This window comes from Gymnodraco acuticeps, unplaced genomic scaffold (genome assembly GCF_902827175.1).
Source record: "Gymnodraco acuticeps unplaced genomic scaffold, fGymAcu1.1, whole genome shotgun sequence".
NCBI lineage: Eukaryota > Metazoa > Chordata > Actinopteri > Perciformes > Bathydraconidae > Gymnodraco > Gymnodraco acuticeps.
The window spans coordinates 467,488-486,019 of NW_022990311.1; the positions used below are offsets into that span (position 1 = coordinate 467,488).

The following is an 18,532-nucleotide window of genomic DNA, read 5'->3' on the forward strand; positions in this document are numbered from 1 at the left end:
AAAGCAAAACTACACGTTTCAGAGTGGCCTTTTATTGTGGCCAGCCTAAGGCACACCTGTGCAATAATCATGCTGTCTAATCAGCATCTTGATATGCCACACCTGTGAGGTGGGATGGATTATCTCGGCAAAGGAGAAGTGCTCACTATCACAAATTTTTTTCAGATTTGTGAACAATATTTGAGAGAAATGGTTATTTTGTGTATATAGAAAATGTTTTAGATCTTTGAGTTCATCTCATGAAAAATGGGAGCAAAAACAAAAGTGTTGCATTTATATTTTTGTTCAGTGTAATTAGTTTGATCATCCACTGGCCGCGGTGCCAAATGTTAGATCCTTGCCTGGTTAAGATTAATCTGATAAAATACAACTAGATATACCCTGAATATAGCACACATTTGAAACCAATGTCCTGATTCTCCATGTGAAAGTAGTTTCATGGTTCCTAAATCAGTTTAGTATTTCCCATGCATGGCTCCCCATCTAGCTCAGTATAAAAAGAAACATGATTTTAACAAAAAGTTGTCGAATGTTAGATGTTGTCCAAACAATTGCTAAAGCCCACATATTTAAGGTATTACAATTAACAAAGGGCCCTTCTGCAGGAGAGGGTGATCATTGTAGTAAATGTGTGCTCCATCTGTAGGATTTCTGTGTTGAACAAGAACATTTATAAAAATATTTTTAAAATAAATAAAAACAACAAAGTTGAACTAGATTGATGCATTTAACTTCAACATTTAAAAAGAAATCTTCCCGGGGATGCCAGACCCCCCCTAGAGGATGTGAGGTCCACCCCCAAATAAAGCAGGTTAAAATAATTAAATTGCATACATTTTCTTTTTGTGAACACTGACAACGGGTCCCACAGACCCAAACAGCACACAAAGGTTAAAGGTAAGTATATAATAACATTAACATTTGTTAAATATATACACTGCAAAAAAAAAGTAAAAGTAGCTAACGACCTGTTTTATTTTTTGAAAGTAGCTCTCATCCTAAAAAAGGTTGGAGACCCCTGATCTACGGTTACCCATTCATGTCCTGTAGGGATCATTTTGGACCAGGAACACCATAGCTGTTTCAAAGTTGATATGTTCAAATGTCTACAGTGGAGAATATCATAAGGCCTTGAAGCAATAAAATGTAAAACACAATATTTATGATTGATGTAAGTAGTAAAGCGGTCAGATTTGACCCCGAACACGACAGGGGGGTTAATGGTACTCCAAGACATTCTGATGTCTCTCTTATGTTCTTAAAGAAGAAAAAAGCTTAAGATGGCTTGGGCTCTGTGAGCTGCCTGCAGTAGGAACATGTTTCTTAATATTTTCTTTTCTGACATGTGATGATTCAATGAAAGGTGTTGTTGGTAAATATCTGGCAGTGTTAATGAGGAGCTGCTCCCTGTGCCGGGTCACTCGGTGCTGGCGTCGCTCCGCAGAACGTGACAGGCTGTTTAATGAGGCCGCGTGCTCTGTAGTGCTGGGAAGTGGACCAAATAGGTTGGGCCGCAGCAAACAAAACAGACGATTCATTGAATTAATTAATTAATGCAATCATTCATGCAGCTCCTCTTCAACTGCACTCCCTCTGCACTTCTCTTTATCCTCCCTGACCACATTCTTTCCGACCCATCCTTTTTTTATTTCTAAAGGAGCCTATCTTAGCTCATACAATAGGGCCCCACTGAATGCTGATTGTATGACTCCATTCAGCAGCAGCTCTCTGTGGACGAGCCTGTCAGCCTCACCGGGCCTAATGGAGCCTCCACTGTCACACCAGTGAACAGTGTGTTTCAGCTGCAGCGCAGTCAGACCCTCACCCAGCTCCAGGTCTCTCTTTGTCCCCACTGTGGAAGATCTCTCCTAACCGGGTCCCGAGCCAGTTGTGTGGGTGTCCTATTTTGGGGCTTTTGCATGTCATGTGTGAGGCTAAGGAATGTATACACGAGTTCTGGTCTTAACAGCAAAGGGACATTCTTTGATGCATGCTGCGTTAGACAATAATGAATGTTGCTGAAACACAGCATAAATACATAACATTTACAAAGAATGTAAATCATTGTAATGCTGTATCTGGTTTACATGGTACTCATTTAACCTGTTAAGCCCCAAGCCTGTTTTTCAGGTCTCAGGCTCGAAAATGACATTCCCAGAACAAATGACAATAAATTCCCTCCTAAAAGGGGTAAATTAATAATCTTTTTTCTCAAATAAACCTGTGAGTTGGATATAGAAAAGTCAGAATCAATATAGATTTTTTTTATTTTAAAGTAAATTCAGATTGAAAAAATAAATGTAAATTATAGTGTCCGTCCAAAACCATTACTTATAGTGAAAACCACCCTTGAATGATGGGATCGGAGACTAAAAGCTTTATGAATCCAAACTATAACATATAATAAGTACCCTGTATCAAGATTGATGCAAAACAAGTGACATTTGACCTTTTTAGAGAGGTTTAGCAACAACAAAAAACACCTTTTGGGTGGAAATGGGTGTATTTGCCGTTTCTCTGGAACCCATTGGTCGATTTTGATGATTGACATCTCTTTTGAACCGTTAGAGCCAATAGAATCGAATGGGAATTTCCACATACACACACACACGTTACCATTGAGAAGTCAGAGCTATGCGCACGCAGTTTGCCCAAAGCGAAACCTATCTTACGCTCTGAAATCTGAAAACTTAAAACTAGGTTTATTGTTGATGGATTATCAGAAATCATTTCAAAGTGACACAGACACATTGGATTAAACTATGGATTAACCGTCAGCAGTGTTTTTATCGTTTTAATGCCATTGAAGACAACTTTTGATCAGAAAACAACAAAGGTAAGACATATTACCGTGTTGGCTACCTAATGCTACGTGGTGTGATGTCTTTGTTAGCTTCTCATGTCACGAGTTTGGATCGGTCAGTAATGATATTAATACCTGTCGAATCTGTGCAATCTCAGTTTGCTAATCGATATCTTGTTTGTGCAGATACGATAAGTAATAAGGGTATTTTACCGTGAGTTCTTGTGCTAAGTGCGTTAGCATTTTTTTTCACTCGGGGCTAATTCAGAGCCTTTGTTATTACCCTTATGTTTCATTTAGCTAAAAATTCTTAATATTGTCTGATAGCTGGGTTCCCATTAAGTGGGTATGACACATTCATAGTTTGTTAACTTCCTTTTTGACTTTGAAAATAGAATTTGGCATACTAATTTAAATGTACAAGCTAGAAAATGTTTTGTGTAGTCATGGTGAGTTAATGTTAAAGAACATTCTGTAATTTGCTGGAATTAGAGCTCTGAGTGTTAGCCGTGGCCCCTGTAGAGCCTCTTCTGGGGCCCCCATCAGTCCTGCTACACGTGTAAAGTACATATTATCAATACAGCCAATGTCACGCACTTGGAGAAGATTAAGTCTCTGCGCTTATCCCCCATCTCTCCCGCTGCCATGATGGATTCCTCCTCAGGCCCGCTTCATGTTATCACTGTGGTAACAGCTCGCTGATCAGTAATTCATTTTTCAGATCCCTGCATACCAATTACCAAATGAAGGTTATTATCGAGACTTTGCATTTGCCCTGCGCCAGCGCCGTGCAGAATGCTAAAATGAGATGAGGCGTTAGCAGTAACGAGGGTCAGCGCACTCCAAAATCACATTACCCCCCCCCCCCCCCTCCCCCTGTCTGCTTGCTGGTTTCTCTGCTGCTCTGTCTAAGTGTGAGACATGATGACACTTCTTCTTGGTCCCGGCTTGAAGTGGACGGCAGACTGAGCAGCAGAACACTGTTTGCTCTGAGAAAATTGTTAGAGAAGTACGTGGTGCAGAGATAAGGGCATTAGCCACAACCTTTATTCTCAATTTAAGCACTGCTCACGCTCTGTCTGTGTGTATGTGTGTTCAATTTTACAGTGTGGTGTGCCAGAGGAACCTCTCGTTTAGCCAAAAATGTCAAAAGATATCAAGATGTTTTAATCTGGCTCTGTGGCTTAAATTACCCTTCCTCTCCCATTTTGAGTGTGTGTGTGTGTGTGTGTGTGTGTGTGTGTGTGCGTGCGTGCGTGCGTGCATGTGTGTGTATGTGTCAGAGAGAGTCTTATCTCTGTGATAAAGTCTAAATGCCATATCTCCCCTTTCCCATTTTAAGAATTAACACAGCATCCATTTTGTAACGGAAGCAGACCTGTGTGTTCTCATTCTTTTTTTGCTGCCCATAATGCATCACTCCCTGCGTGTCCAGGTGCAGTGATACGGTATGTCAGCCCCCAGCATGCGTTCTGGTCCCTCCCCCACCAGGCTGTACACTGAGTTGTTTCCTCCCCTGTAAAAGACCCTATTAAAACATAATGTGATGGTGTATTTATGGCATGTTGGTTAATATTTAATAAGAAACCCTCTCGTTAGGAGACTGGGCACTTTTCCAAGCTGTTAGTGACGGCAAGCCAAATTAATCCGCTTTGTAACAAAGCAAATTCCCCCTTTGCTGACTGCCACATACACATTCAGCAAAACACACACACACACACTTTGTGCTTACTGGGACGAGAGCAGACCTTAGTCTAATCAGTCTGTGTTCAGAGGGATTAGTAGCAGATAGCTGGACAGTTCAGATTGCAGCTCCAAACAGCGACTCAGACACACACATACACAACAAGCGGATTTAGAGTTTCAAAACACATGCAAATGCGGGATATGGGCCCTGCTGCAGAAAAACATATGGGGCAATGAAAACACAATTTGGCTTAAGGCTCACACTCGGCCTGAATAGCTGTTTACTGTTAACTCCGTTCCCCTCTGCTCTCTGACAAAAGGTGATTTTCTCACAGAGAATTCCAGCCGTTAAGACTCCTCACAAAGTAATACTCCACGCTCAAACTCGTTTTCAGGTCTGAGGGCCCGGGACAGGGGCTGGGTAATTCAACACTATTGAGTTTGTGGTTTGGTTCATTTGATGCGCATGTTCAGCCAACCCAGTCTCACGGCATTTCGTGTTCACCAACACGATTTTTAATCTATTGATTCGTGTTCACCAACACGATTTGCCCCTTTTTTTTCGTGTTGCACAGCACGATTTTAAAAGCAATGTATTTCTACTGCCTGCAGCACGTCTTTTTCTCCGGTCGGGTCGAGGAAGACCGGAAGCTGTGTGGTTCATAAAAACATGTTCTTACTCAATATCAAGCCACAGTTATTGCTTTTATTTGAAATCGTATAATTTCGGACTTTTGTTGCCGTCTGTGAGGGAAATAAATGGGGCTCAGAGCCTCAGGATACTGAAATCTGTATTTTTTAAATCTTTTTTTCCTTCTAATTTGTTATTCTTTTCAAAATAACACACTGTTATTTACTCACCAATAACACACAATTATCCTTGCTTTTATTTATTGGTTTAATTCCATAATCTCGGGCTTTTTTGGCGTCCGTCAGGAACTGAATTTCAAAATAAAAATAACCGGAAACAGACGTAGGCATTTCGAGCGATTACCCAAGATCCTCAGCTATGGTTTTAAGCTTGCTTATTGGATGTTTTAGCCGCAATGCATGCTGGGATTTGGTGTTTATATGATATGAAATCCGGAAAACATTTTAAAAGAATAAAATAATACTTAATTCCGAGCGCTCTTGCTTTTCTCTTTGAAAGTCATCACATAACGGCATTGTAATACACGGTTCGGCTGCATTGTATATTACAGATCTGCCGTAGTTCTTTATTTATAGAGCCCTGATGAGAAGACCTTTGGAAAAACTGAGAAAATGCCGCCGAAACTGAATATGTGACGTGGATCATAAATATATTCAACAATTAAACAACATCTTCAATTTCTCTTCACACAATACGTCTCCTTGCAGTATCAACACTAATTCGGCTGACTTTTACATTTGATCTAATTCACAGATAGGTTATATTTACACCATAACGGTGCACAGCTGATATAAAAGGACTGTAGTTTTTAAAGATATTACTGATTTTCTTTGAATGTAAATACTGAGTCTGAAATAGTATAGCAATATGCTGTAAAATTATGTGAAAGCATGCATAAAACTACACATTTTCAGATGTTGTACGAAAACAAAAGTGTCCTACACTAATAATACAAAGTTATTATGGCTGTGTGTACCTTGTGTGCACCTCCTAGTGGTTAAAGCACGTTATTGAATTATTGTGTTTTATTTGATTAAAAAAATATTAAGAGTACATACTTTCATAGGGGGAAAGTATAAATATAGAATATAAAAAATCAAGAAGATACTATAAGTGATCTCTACAATAAAACAGTTTAGTGCAGAATGTACAAAGATATTAATAGGAGGAGGTGCAAAACAGAAAAACGAATTAACCTTTATTTAAACATTAAATAACAGATTAAGGTCTTCTTTTAAATAAGAAAAAAACTTTGGGGGTATCTATCTACAGATAAATATTAAGCCTGACAAAGTACTTAACGTCTAATATATTGCTTTCCTGCAATGTTAACTATGTTGAAGCACTTATTTTAACTGATATTATACATATATATGAATTATACTCTTATGTATGTAGATAGAATAAGAAATGTGCAGAATATGACAGTTTAATGGTGGAGGTTCACACATATTGATAGATGTCTTGTAATGCACTGTTGAGGAACCTGTGACCCAAGTGTTTCATTCATTGCATAACTACACCGTAGTTGTGTATAATGATATGTCAATACACCTTTGAAAATCTTGAAAGGGATGTGCAAAATAGCCATAATATACAGTCTTTAATTAACTATTAGTAGAGAATAACGAGTAATGAATATACTTTATTACTCGTTTCCATTCATGTCAATTGCAGATACATGTTTAGTCTTCTCAAGCACCAACTATCAAATATCTCTCCTGATTGTTGGCACTAGACAATCACCTTACCTGAATTTTACTCAGGTGTAACTAAAGTCTGATTTAAGGGTTGTTTATATTTCACATAATTAATCAGAATCTGCAAAGTAACTCAAATAAATGCAGTGGAGTAAAAATACCAGGTTAACCTCTGAATTGTAGTGGAGTAGAATTACAAAGTAACAATGAGCTGTCATGTGGGTATTAATGCTGCGCATTATGGACACAAGCGATTTTCACCCATTTATTAATTATATGTTTTACATTTGATAACACCAATGTGTTTAATACTGGCAACTTCTAATTGTGGGAAAAACGAAAACGTTCAGTAGAGACGTCCCATAGAACATTTTGCGAAACACAATAGCCAGCATGTGTAGTTCTAGAGGGGCGTTCGATTCCAGTTTTGGATAGTCTGGCGTGGTTTCGTTCCATTTCACACAGCTGTTTGACGCTCTGTGTAACCTTACGGGGGACTGTAGTCCTAAACGATAGCTGGGGATTATGGGTAGTGTAGTGTCTTCGGCCATCCTAAACTCAGAAATGTTGACAATCGCAATGATGCTTGTAATTCCCTCGAAGCACAGGCAGACACAAGTGGCTTTCTCATAACGGGTTTATTCCTCCGAATCCACCGTGAAAACTACACAAACAAACAGTATAAATGACAAACATAGTTTCGTGTTAGACACACAATAACATGCACAGCATGTGAGATAATAAACATAAAAGTAATACAAACACAACATCATACCTTGTTGGGCTGCATGCTCTGTAAACAGAGGGAAGTATTCTTCAGTTCTCTTCACAACTTATATGTATAAGAATACAAAACTAACGGAGCTTTAAGTATCCGTGCATCTTACTCTGAGGGTGCTTCTCATGTTCTCGCTCTCTAACTCACGCGAGAACAGCATAACGAGACGTGAGCTTGGACTTCAAAATAAAAGACGAAATATTGCACGCATGAAACATTACAACAATAATAATTAGTACACTTAGAAAATACACATTACAGTTAAATTATGAACATGTCAAGGCTGCACTTACAATGCTCGAAATGTCCCTTATAGGCCTACGTCTGTTTCTGGTTATTTTTATTTTGAAATTCAGTTCCTGACGGACGCCAAAAAAGCCCGAGATTATGGAATTAAACCAATAAATAAAATCAAGAATAATTGTGTATTATTGGTGAGTAAATAACAGTGTGTTATTTTGAAAAGAATATCGAATTAGAAGGAAAAAAATATTTAAAAATACAGATTTCCGTATTCTGAGGCTCTGAGCCCCATTTCTTTTCCTCACAGACGGCAACAAAAGTCCGAAATTATACGATTTCAAATAAAAGCAATAACTGTGGCTTGATATTGAGTAAGAACATGTTTTTATGAACCACACAGCTTCCGGTCTTCCTCGACCCGACCGGAGAAAAAGACGTGCTGCAGGCAGTAGAAATACATTGCTTTTAAAATCGTGCTGTGCAACACGAAAACACGAAAAAAAGGGGAAAATCGTGTTGGTGAACACGAATCAATAGATTAAAAATGGTGTTGGTGAACACGAAATGCCGTGAGACTGGGTTGGTTCAGCGGGCTGGTATGGGGCTATATTTGTCTCTATAATATTTGTGTGAACATAAAAATGATCTGTGTGTAAATGTGCATTCAAAAGATTTGCAAACTCACAAAAATTTAAAACGGATCTGCAAATACGCAAAATGTTTTCACAAATTAAAAAAATATCTGTGAATACTCTAATTAGTTTACAAATAAACAAAAGGAATTTGTGAGTCTCTCTAACATTGACAACTTTCAATCAGGCATTTATGAATCCATTTTGTATTTGTCGACCAAAAATGCGTTTGTGGATCTCAAATCTCTGCTTGTGGATCGTCTTTTTACACACACAGAGTTTTGAGACAAACTTTCTGCCGGTCTCGGCTAAAAGCTACTCGTGTCACTCGGTTATTTTCGGAAACCACGTGATGGCCTGCTAATGACGACATTTCCGCATTTCATTTCAAGTAATTAGAAAGACAGATAGATAGGTAGGTAGATAGATGGATAGATTGATGGATAGATGGATAGAGAGAGAGAGGGATGGATACATACATACATACATACATACATACATACATACATATATACATACATACATACATACATACATACATACATACATACATACATACATACATACATACATACATAGATAGATAGATAGATAGATAGATAGATAGATAGATAGATAGATAGATAGATAGACAGACAGACAGACAGACAGACAGACAGACAGACGGACGGATAAATAGATAGAACATAATAAAACATAATAAAATAAAAAACAATTAAAAGCAATAAACAGTAAGTGGTGTGTATATACATATAAGGTAGAAAGGACATGATAAATATTACAACATTTAAAGCAGCCTTACTATGAAGGCTAACCTAAATACGGTGCTTTTCTACAGATTACCTTACCACTGCACTGGTAAGGTATAACTAGGCCGATTAATAAGATGTGAAGTGCTTAGTAACTTTGACTCGCTTGAATGAATACACAATACAAATATGAAGAAAAAGTTATCTCTGGGGCTGCTTTGCTGCCAGCTTAGCCCCCCCCCCCCGGGACCCGAAAGTGGCGTGGCCCAAGTAGCCTACTTACTGTAGCAACATCAATATGAATTTGCTCGATATAGGCTGTAGTGAACAAATAAACTAACACAAACTAACTGTATCACTATAACATTATGATGGTGATAAAGAATGCACCTAACGTACCGCTGTTCAATATAGTAATACAAAAACAGTGCATTAAACAAACCACCATGCTCTTACTTTGAAACCATGAAATGCGGAAATGTCGTCATCAGCAGGCCATCACGTGTTTTCCGAAAATATCCGAGTGACATGAGCAGATTTTAGCCGAGACCTTGAGGAAACTTTGTCTCAAAACTCTTTGTGTGTAAAAAGACGATCCACAAGCTCATTTTTGGTCAACAAATACAAAATGGATTCACAAATGCCTGATCGAAAGTTGTCAATGTTAGAGAGACTCACAAATTCCTTTAGTTTATTTGTAAATGAATTATAGCATTCACAGATCTTTTTTTAATTTGTGAGAACATTTTGCGTATTTGCAGATCCGTTTTACATTAGCTCATTTTTTTTGTGTTTGCAAATATGTTGAATGCATTTGTGGAAGGTGTTTCACATTTACATTTACAAATCACACATTTACACACAGATCATTTGTATGTTCACACACATATTATTGAGACAAATATAACCCCATAGGCTGGCAACGACTTTGAAGACACACACACACACACACACACACACACCCACACACACACACACACACACACACACACACACACACACACACACACACACACACACACACACACACACACACACACACACACACACACACACACACACACACACACACACACCACACACACACACACACACACCGTGATGCTGTGATGTCATTGAGATGAATCTGAGGCTGTCAAGACAAACCCCAATTCACCATTTACTTTGGGGGGCCTAACACATCATTACTGTCTTGTAAGAACCTTGGGAAAGTTTCAATTCAGCCAATAAAGTAATCAAATATGTGTAATAATCGTATGTAACTAGTTGCTTTACAAATTAAGAGTTTTACACATAAAACATGAACATATTCTGTCAAAGATAATAGGTTCCAGTTTCTATAATGTGAACATATGCTGCTTTTTCTTTTCATTATTTTTATTATTTGAACACTAGCTTTCTGCGATATACTGTAAAATATTTTGATACGTTTGAATATAATTAGCTTTAATATGTGAATTAATTGAGTCGGGTGTTTTTTGCAGTGAAGCAATCTGTGTTTTACAATCCATTCTGACATTATTTAAATGTAATGCTACACATTTAAAAGTCATGCCTTTATTCCTTTGAACAGTGTAAAACCTCTCACACATAGACATTGTGATAATGATAGGGCTGCATTGAAATCGAGTCGGATATATGTCACTCTCTAGTCTTAGTCTGACTGACATGATATTAACAAATCCCTAACACAGGTTATTCAAATAATTAAACAGGGTTGAGCATTTAAAAAGTGATCCTATGCTTCGTATGTTGAGTCTTGTAATTAATAAGTAAGTATTTTATTACATGAAGAGAAATGTAATGAAAAAAAAGGAATGAAAATACAAATATATTTTATACAAAACATATACAAAAATATTTTGTTGTATATGTTGCATGCTTTCCCAAAGTATATGGGAAACAGTCCTATGAGTAATTTTGTTCAACCGTCATTGTGTGTGTGTGTTTATGTGTGTGTGAGCAGTTTTTCTCTCTATTGTGCGGGCGGCTTTGATCTTATCGATGTTAAAACATCCTCATGTGCCTTGACATGAGGATTCAAAGAGCAGGTTACATAAATACATAATGAAAGTCTCGCGGAAATTTGTCAGACAGTGTCATATGTGTGTGTGTGTGTGTGTGTGTGTGTGTGTGTGTGTGTGTGTGTGTGTGTGTGTGTGTGTGTGTGTGTGTGTGTGTGTGTGTGTGTGCAGGTATCATGTTTGCCTTGCATAAGAAATGCAAAAGACTTAAACTTATGTTTTCTTTCTCTCCGTCCCTCCCCCTCTGTTCCCTCCCCCCCAGGCGCTGACCTCTTCTCTAACTGCACAGAGGAGTGTAAGGCCCTGGGCCACTCGGACCGCTGCTGGATGCCGAGCTTCGGGCCCTCTGATGGGCGCCAGGGCCCGGACTACCGCAGCAACCTGCACGTGCCCGGCATGGACTCGGTCCCCGACACAGAGGTATTTGAAAGCCCCGAGCTAACGGCTGATCAATCATTCTCCACCTTTGGCAAAGAGACGCCTCTCAGTCACCAACACCTCCACCACCATCTCCTCAAAAACCATCACCACCAGCAGGGCTCCCTAGAGAGGAAAGAGTTTGTGCCCTATAACCCGGCTTATTTAAGTGAGTACTGTATTTTTCCCCCTCTCTGATCTGGTGATCGAGTTAGGTGAAAAATAAAAAGATTCAAATTTCAATTTCCCCCTGGATTGGCTGCTGGAACGTAGCGTTTACTCAAGTACTGTATTTAAGTCAGTTTTTAGTAAACTGTAGTATTTCTGTAGTATATACACTGTATATACACTACACATACACATACACATAGTATATACACTGTAGTATTTCTACTTGTACTAATGTAAAGAGTACTTCTTCCATCTCTCTATAAGTTGCTACGGCGTCAGCGTGGAGGAAGCTCTGACTCAGTTTGGGAGAATGGCTGCCGTAATATAAGCAACACTGCCCCCTCATTGAGGGGGGGCCTCAAAGAGGTTGTTTTCTCTCAGTGAAGAAGAAGAGCGGGGAGCTTAACGTCTCTCTTCATCTGTCGGGTGTTATTGCGTAGGAGCAGATGATCAAAACATTGTTTTAGGCCAGGGAATTACTGTTCCTTAACTCTCATTCAAAGGCCACAAAGAGATACATCCTCAATCACTGCAGTTTGGTGATAATGCTTAATTATAATTTTGTCAAGCAGCGCCTGAAGAGCCTCCCCCCCTCTCATCATCCGGCACAGCTAGCAGGAATGATCTCACTGTCAGAGCACCGCTGCTCCCCTTGCCAGTGTTTAAAACCACAGCGTGATGTAGCAACAGCTGGGAAGTCTTTATTTCCCTTTAATTGATGTTTCATTCATTTGTTATGCTTTTTAGTTTTTGTTTCTTCCTGGATCAAAAAGTGATGTCAAGAAAGCTACCATTCGCTAACATCATAATTTCTTCTCTGGATAATGTTATTCAATATAACATCTTACTGATTACAGCAACACTGTATTTCAGATGTTGAGAAAAGAATAAAGAAAAAGCAACCACAACAGTAAAAGAAAGAAATACAAAATAAAGAAAGCAAACCACACGTTTAAAAATGAAACTCAGAAATAACTCAAACTGTTGCTCTACAAACCATTTAAAAAAATATATATATACAAAACAAGATTCACAAAACATGGACAATTCTGAAAAAGTATTACCATAAATATACATTAATGAGATATATTTGACAAGGAACGAGTTATGTAATAATAACATCATCACTTCAGGTGACCAAAGGACATTCTGAGCAGGTTATTATAACATTATCATGATTATGGCAAGGATTCCAGGTTAGCGCAGTAGCTATGGTACGACAAAAAAAGAATAGGTCATCATACCGATAAGAAATACAAATCAACCTAACAGAAAAAATAAATACAATTTAATATCAATGTAATATACATGAGCATTGACAAGCATTGATCTATCTATCTGATGCAAACATAAGAATAATAAAATAAATAATAATGCCTCATTCATTAAAAAAAACTATTATAAAGCCATAGCTGCGATGAAAATGAGACATATTTATATAAAAGGCAAGACCACCGGGTCTGGGAATGTGAGCAGCACCAACCCTGCTGATGTCCCACAGGGGAGAGAAAGGACACATTTCTCCTGCAACCACAAAACCAGCAGCTAGCATCACCACGTTCTCCTCTAATGCTGCCCAGCCTTCAGTTGAAGCACCTTGTGTTGTTGTGCGCTGATCGGCTTCTAATAGTTACCATGGATATTATGGGCTTCTGATGCAGCGCTCAGAGTGAAGGGCTCAATATCTCTGTTTCCCACCTCCACTCACTCCCTCCCAAAGTAGATCACTGTGGCCTTTATGGTAATGAGTGCGGGGGTGGCCACTGAGGAGGGAGGGGGGGGGGGGATAGAAGATGATGCCAAGAGGCTGAAGCTCCCTAATCTGATCAAGTGAGCGAGTGATACACAGAGAGCCTTTTGTGCTGGGGGGGCCGGCCTGGGGTGGGGTCAGGGTGGGGTACAGAGGAGAGAGAGGTGGGAGATTGATAGCCAGAGCCCGTTGATTACCGTCATCAAACTCAGACTCCACGGAGGCGAGGGGGGGAGGTTAGACTGGTCTTTTGTTGGTGTCCTAAATAAATTGGCCATGCAATATTCTCCAGTCCCCCCTCTCACACACACACACACACACACACACACACACACACACACACACACACACACACACACACACACGCACACACATATATATGCTTGTCTTTATTGCATTCTGGGGGTACCTGACCATCCCTTTTGGGATCCACACTTTCTGAAGGTTGTCCAGCACTGTAAAGACACAGGCAGAATCCTGAAGTGGACTCAAACAAAGATTTTACTTCAAATGATCAATCAGAGAAAGTAGAGGTCACTGACAATGTACTGATAGCATTTTAATTAATATTTAAGCTATTATAGTAATGTTTTTTATTAGTCTATTTACCCACTGTGACACTGGCACGTATACAGGCGGTTGGTGCCCCACGTAAACTGTCAACGGGGGAGCCTCGCTGCGGGGAAACGGTGGACCTAGTGTCCCGAACGGAGCGGGAATAATAATAATAATAATCCGTGCATTTTATCCATTAATTTCCCCAACATTGTGGTGAAAAAACCACACGTTTAATCCATGTTGGTGTACAACTACAAAAAGCATCGGTTTGTTTTCTCATCAGGAAATGCGGACCGGCTCAAACAAACGATTTTTAATCATCATCCTCACGATCATTTAATCTATCATATGTTCGCCGAATTGACATGAAAGCACTAATAAATGTAGTTTCATCCACTTGAGTTTACAACTACAAAAATAATCGATTTGTTTTTATATCACATCCTACGGGAGGAAATTCAGTAGCTCTCACTACCGATTTGTAATCCTAATGTAATCATCATCTTCACCACGATCACTTATGTTTATGTTCACCGAATTGACATGAAAGCACTGACAAATATGAATATACTGTAGTCAACTTCATTAAAACGTTATTAACGTGCCTAAACTCAGTAATTCACCATTTCTACGCATGACAACACACTTTGTCCGTGTTTGGCTCTCTCGCGGCACAGTGAAGCGTTCCCGCATTGACGTCACTTCCGGCTTCCCCCAACACTTCAAAATGAGTCGAAGGAATTTCCCCGCGATGTTCGAAATTATTGATATTTATCGGATCGGTATCGCACCTTCTTTTTTAAGCTGATGGTTCGAGATTACTAGTAGCCCAATATTTCATTGCACAACAGTTGTTGGGAGGCTGTCACAGGCTCTTTAAGTAGTTTTACGACATTCTTCCAGAATATCAGCAATAATTCTGATTCCATTGACCTTTGATATAAAGGGCATGGTGGCAGAAGTTTCAGAGGAGAATATCTCAAAACCTCACACATGAACGCACCAAAACTAACTACATAAGCCTGGTGGTAAACTATATACATTTTCTAATGTGTTTGAAATAACCCTTTTACATTGGATTGAAACAAAGAAAAATTGCTTTCAATATTACACCAGTAACTGAAAATGCAAGAGAGAAAATAAGAGGATGCAATATATAATGTTATATATTCAAAACAGTTAACATTATACACAAGCAGATCTAAAAGATGTCAGTGTAGAACCATGAAACATTACATCAACCATGGAAGAACATTCAGTAACAAAGTGTGGTCTAAAAAGTTGACCTTTTTGCCTTCTCTGGGTCTGTGGTTGAGCGGCTGGTGGAGGTGTCAATGCTGACCATTCATGGGAACTACATGAGAGTATTATGGTTTGAAAAAATGTGTGTGAGAAAACACATTTCACTGAGGATGCTTCATCTGTATTGCTCCCATCTCTCATCGTTGTTTTATTCTCCTCCATCTGAGTGGATGTGACTTGACCCTCTGAAAACTAGATATACAAAATAATCAATTATGTGTTGCAAGTGATGCAAAAGAAAATTAGATATATCCCAAGCTAAAACTTGAAGATTTGATCCGGCTTTTTGGGTGTATAATGGCTAAAAACAAATCTGATCCTTTCTTTAATGTGTTCTCCCTCCTTTTGTCTACCCAAACACACTTGTATTTCTACGCTGCTTTTATTTACAGCTGAACTCTACAGGGTGAACTGGTTTGTAATATCAAAGTAATCTTTCATTCATGTCACATCAGTAATTTAAGTCTTACAATTTAGTATTTATGATGCAATACTTAATTTATTTTTATGAAGTAGCTCATGATACAAATCTAATTGAAATGATGTTAATTACGACAATCTGACTTGCCATAAGCTGATACAAAATGGTACATTACAAAAGATCAGGATTACCACAAACTTGAATGGGATATCATTTTTTTTAAAAACATTTAAATGTCTTGATGATTTAAAACGTATGAAAAATGTTTAAATTATTCATTAGGATTAAAACATGAATTAAAAATAGGAAATTATCTTTCTTTTAAATGTGTACTTTATCATCCAGTTACCATGGACCCCAAAACAACAGCACCCCTGACATGTGTGTGTGAGACTACTCTGCTTAACGCCCCCTGACTGGACCCCATTTAATGAAGTCTGGCAGCATGAATTGACCTCTCACCAACAGTTGGTATGACTGGTAAAAAGTAAACTGAGCTAACGTTAGAGCACACATGTCGAACATGATGTTTCCTTCAGTTTATGGTCAGAAAAACAGAAAGAAGTGCAGTTTAATGTGGTTCTAGTAACACAGTAACGTGGACCCCACAACAACAGCACCCCTGACATGTGTGTATGAGAGTATTCTGCTAAAGGCCCCTGATTGGACCCCATTTAATCAGAAAAACCTGACTGTGTTCGGCAGCACAAATTCAGAGATACACTGATCTACAGAAAAGCCAATTGAACCATCAAATGCCAATACCAAATATCAATAAAACAGGAAATTGTTAAATACTGATTTATTAGGGAAATTAAGTCAAGGGACAAATCCATTGAAGACGTACCTGTGTGTTGGAGATTGAAGATCTCTGAGGAGCTGGCTCACTCGGGATCTCAGCCTCAGTAGACTCGGTGGCAGTAGATTGCTCTCCAACCTGAAGAATAATTCAACATTATTATTGAGAAGACGGTGCATTTACCTGATCCAAAAGTGATCAGACGTAGAAACAACTGTGTTAGTCTAAATGCGAGGAAAGAGAATAACTCCTAATCTAAAATTACTAACATAAGCAAATAAATCGTTGTCCAAATCTATTTGAAAGTTTGTTCTCTGCCACGACCTTCTTCATTTTGCTGTATTGATGTTTGTGGTCATCATTGACTAATCTTCCTAGACTAGAATCTTCTTGTGCTGCATCAACACTTAATAAATAAAAATTAACCACGTTTTATGTTCACAAAATAACAACTTACAACTCAATTTCAAATATGTAAATATAGTATTTATGTCTTACCACCATGTTCTTTCTTGCCAGTAGAAGTCAGACATAAAGACAGCACAGCTACAATGATATATCCTCCTCCTACTTTGTAATTCTTCAGAATGTATTAATTCCCCTCTGTACTCCACCACAAAGTCTCCTTTTTGTAAATGAGCAGTGGAATCGACCTATCCCAATTACAGGTTATTATTAAAATGATTACATGATTACATGATTACAGTGATTCATCTTCTTGCCATGCTTTTTTATTAAAATCCACCAAAACTATATAGTATTATAGAAATAATAGTTATTTGCACTGGTTTGGTTTATACAGTATCCTGGCACACTAGACCAGGCAAACAATTCAGCTTTTCCATCAGGCCCTTCAATGCAAAAATATATCAATAGTATGAGGATGCAATTCATGCAACATTACTTTAATCAATGAACTCTAAGTACTAGTAAGGGTGTAGGATCTGATACAACTTTGAACATAACAACACAAATTGTACTGATGACAAAAATGCATACCATTAAAAGAGTTGATGTACTGAACATCACTTCCAATTTTGCAGTCTTGTCAACTGCCTTGCTCGCATGTTCGATCGCATCCGTGCGCAGGGGTATCCTGCGTCTCAGTCCCGAAATGTGTTGTCCTATAATCAAAAACAATGAAGCGTTAATGTGACCAGACACCATCATAATGATTGCAATTCATTAAAATCCTTTATGTATTAGACAACTACATCTAGGACACTGTGGGCAGGGTGATGCTGCTGGTTTCACTTTAGTACAATTGAGCCTTAATAGGTTCTAGCTCAGTTTTAAGCCTTAGTAAAATGAAATACAAACCCATCCATGTCACTGAAACTAATCTGGGAAAAGAGGACAACATGGCTGAACACTGCCCCGGAAAAAAATAAACAGTAACATATTGTAAATACATTTAGCAAAACTCTCTACCTTACTTAAGGTTCCAGTGTGATAACAAATGTAAACACTACTTGGATGTCAATAAGATAGATGGATAGAAAGATTGATCCAAACAGGGAAATCACAGTAGAAGTACATTTAAATGTAAATATATGTATATATATTTAAATGGAACATATCAATACTGATAATAAAAATGCATATATGTATACAAATATATGAATTGCAGATGGATAATAACATAAATGATTAGAATATATTTTCTCTTACTATACTAACCATCTTACTAGACTCCTGGTACTAGGATGAGTTAAATGCAGAGGCCACATTTCACTGTGTGTGCTGTGTGCTCTGCATGTGTGACCATTAAAGAGGGTTTCATCCCTCCGATTCTATCTTTAAAAAATTGTAGTACAAATTACAAGCTATCTTGGGAGTCACAGTGG

At 38.4% G+C, this 18,532-nt stretch overlaps 1 protein-coding gene across 5 annotated transcripts in view; it reads left to right on the forward strand.

Moving 5' to 3' along the window:
- Positions 1-18,532, forward strand: part of pcdh10b (protocadherin 10b) — a 46,469-nt gene that overhangs the window by 22,650 nt on the left and 5,287 nt on the right. For 3 of the 5 annotated variants that reach the window (XM_034222805.1, XM_034222806.1, XM_034222809.1), the window contains exon 4: positions 11,530-11,853. In XM_034222805.1, coding sequence (XP_034078696.1) covers positions 11,530-11,853 — 324 coding nt within the window. The remainder of the gene's footprint in view (positions 1-11,529; positions 11,854-18,532) is intronic. The other 2 variants (XM_034222807.1, XM_034222808.1) reach the window with 1 other exon arrangement.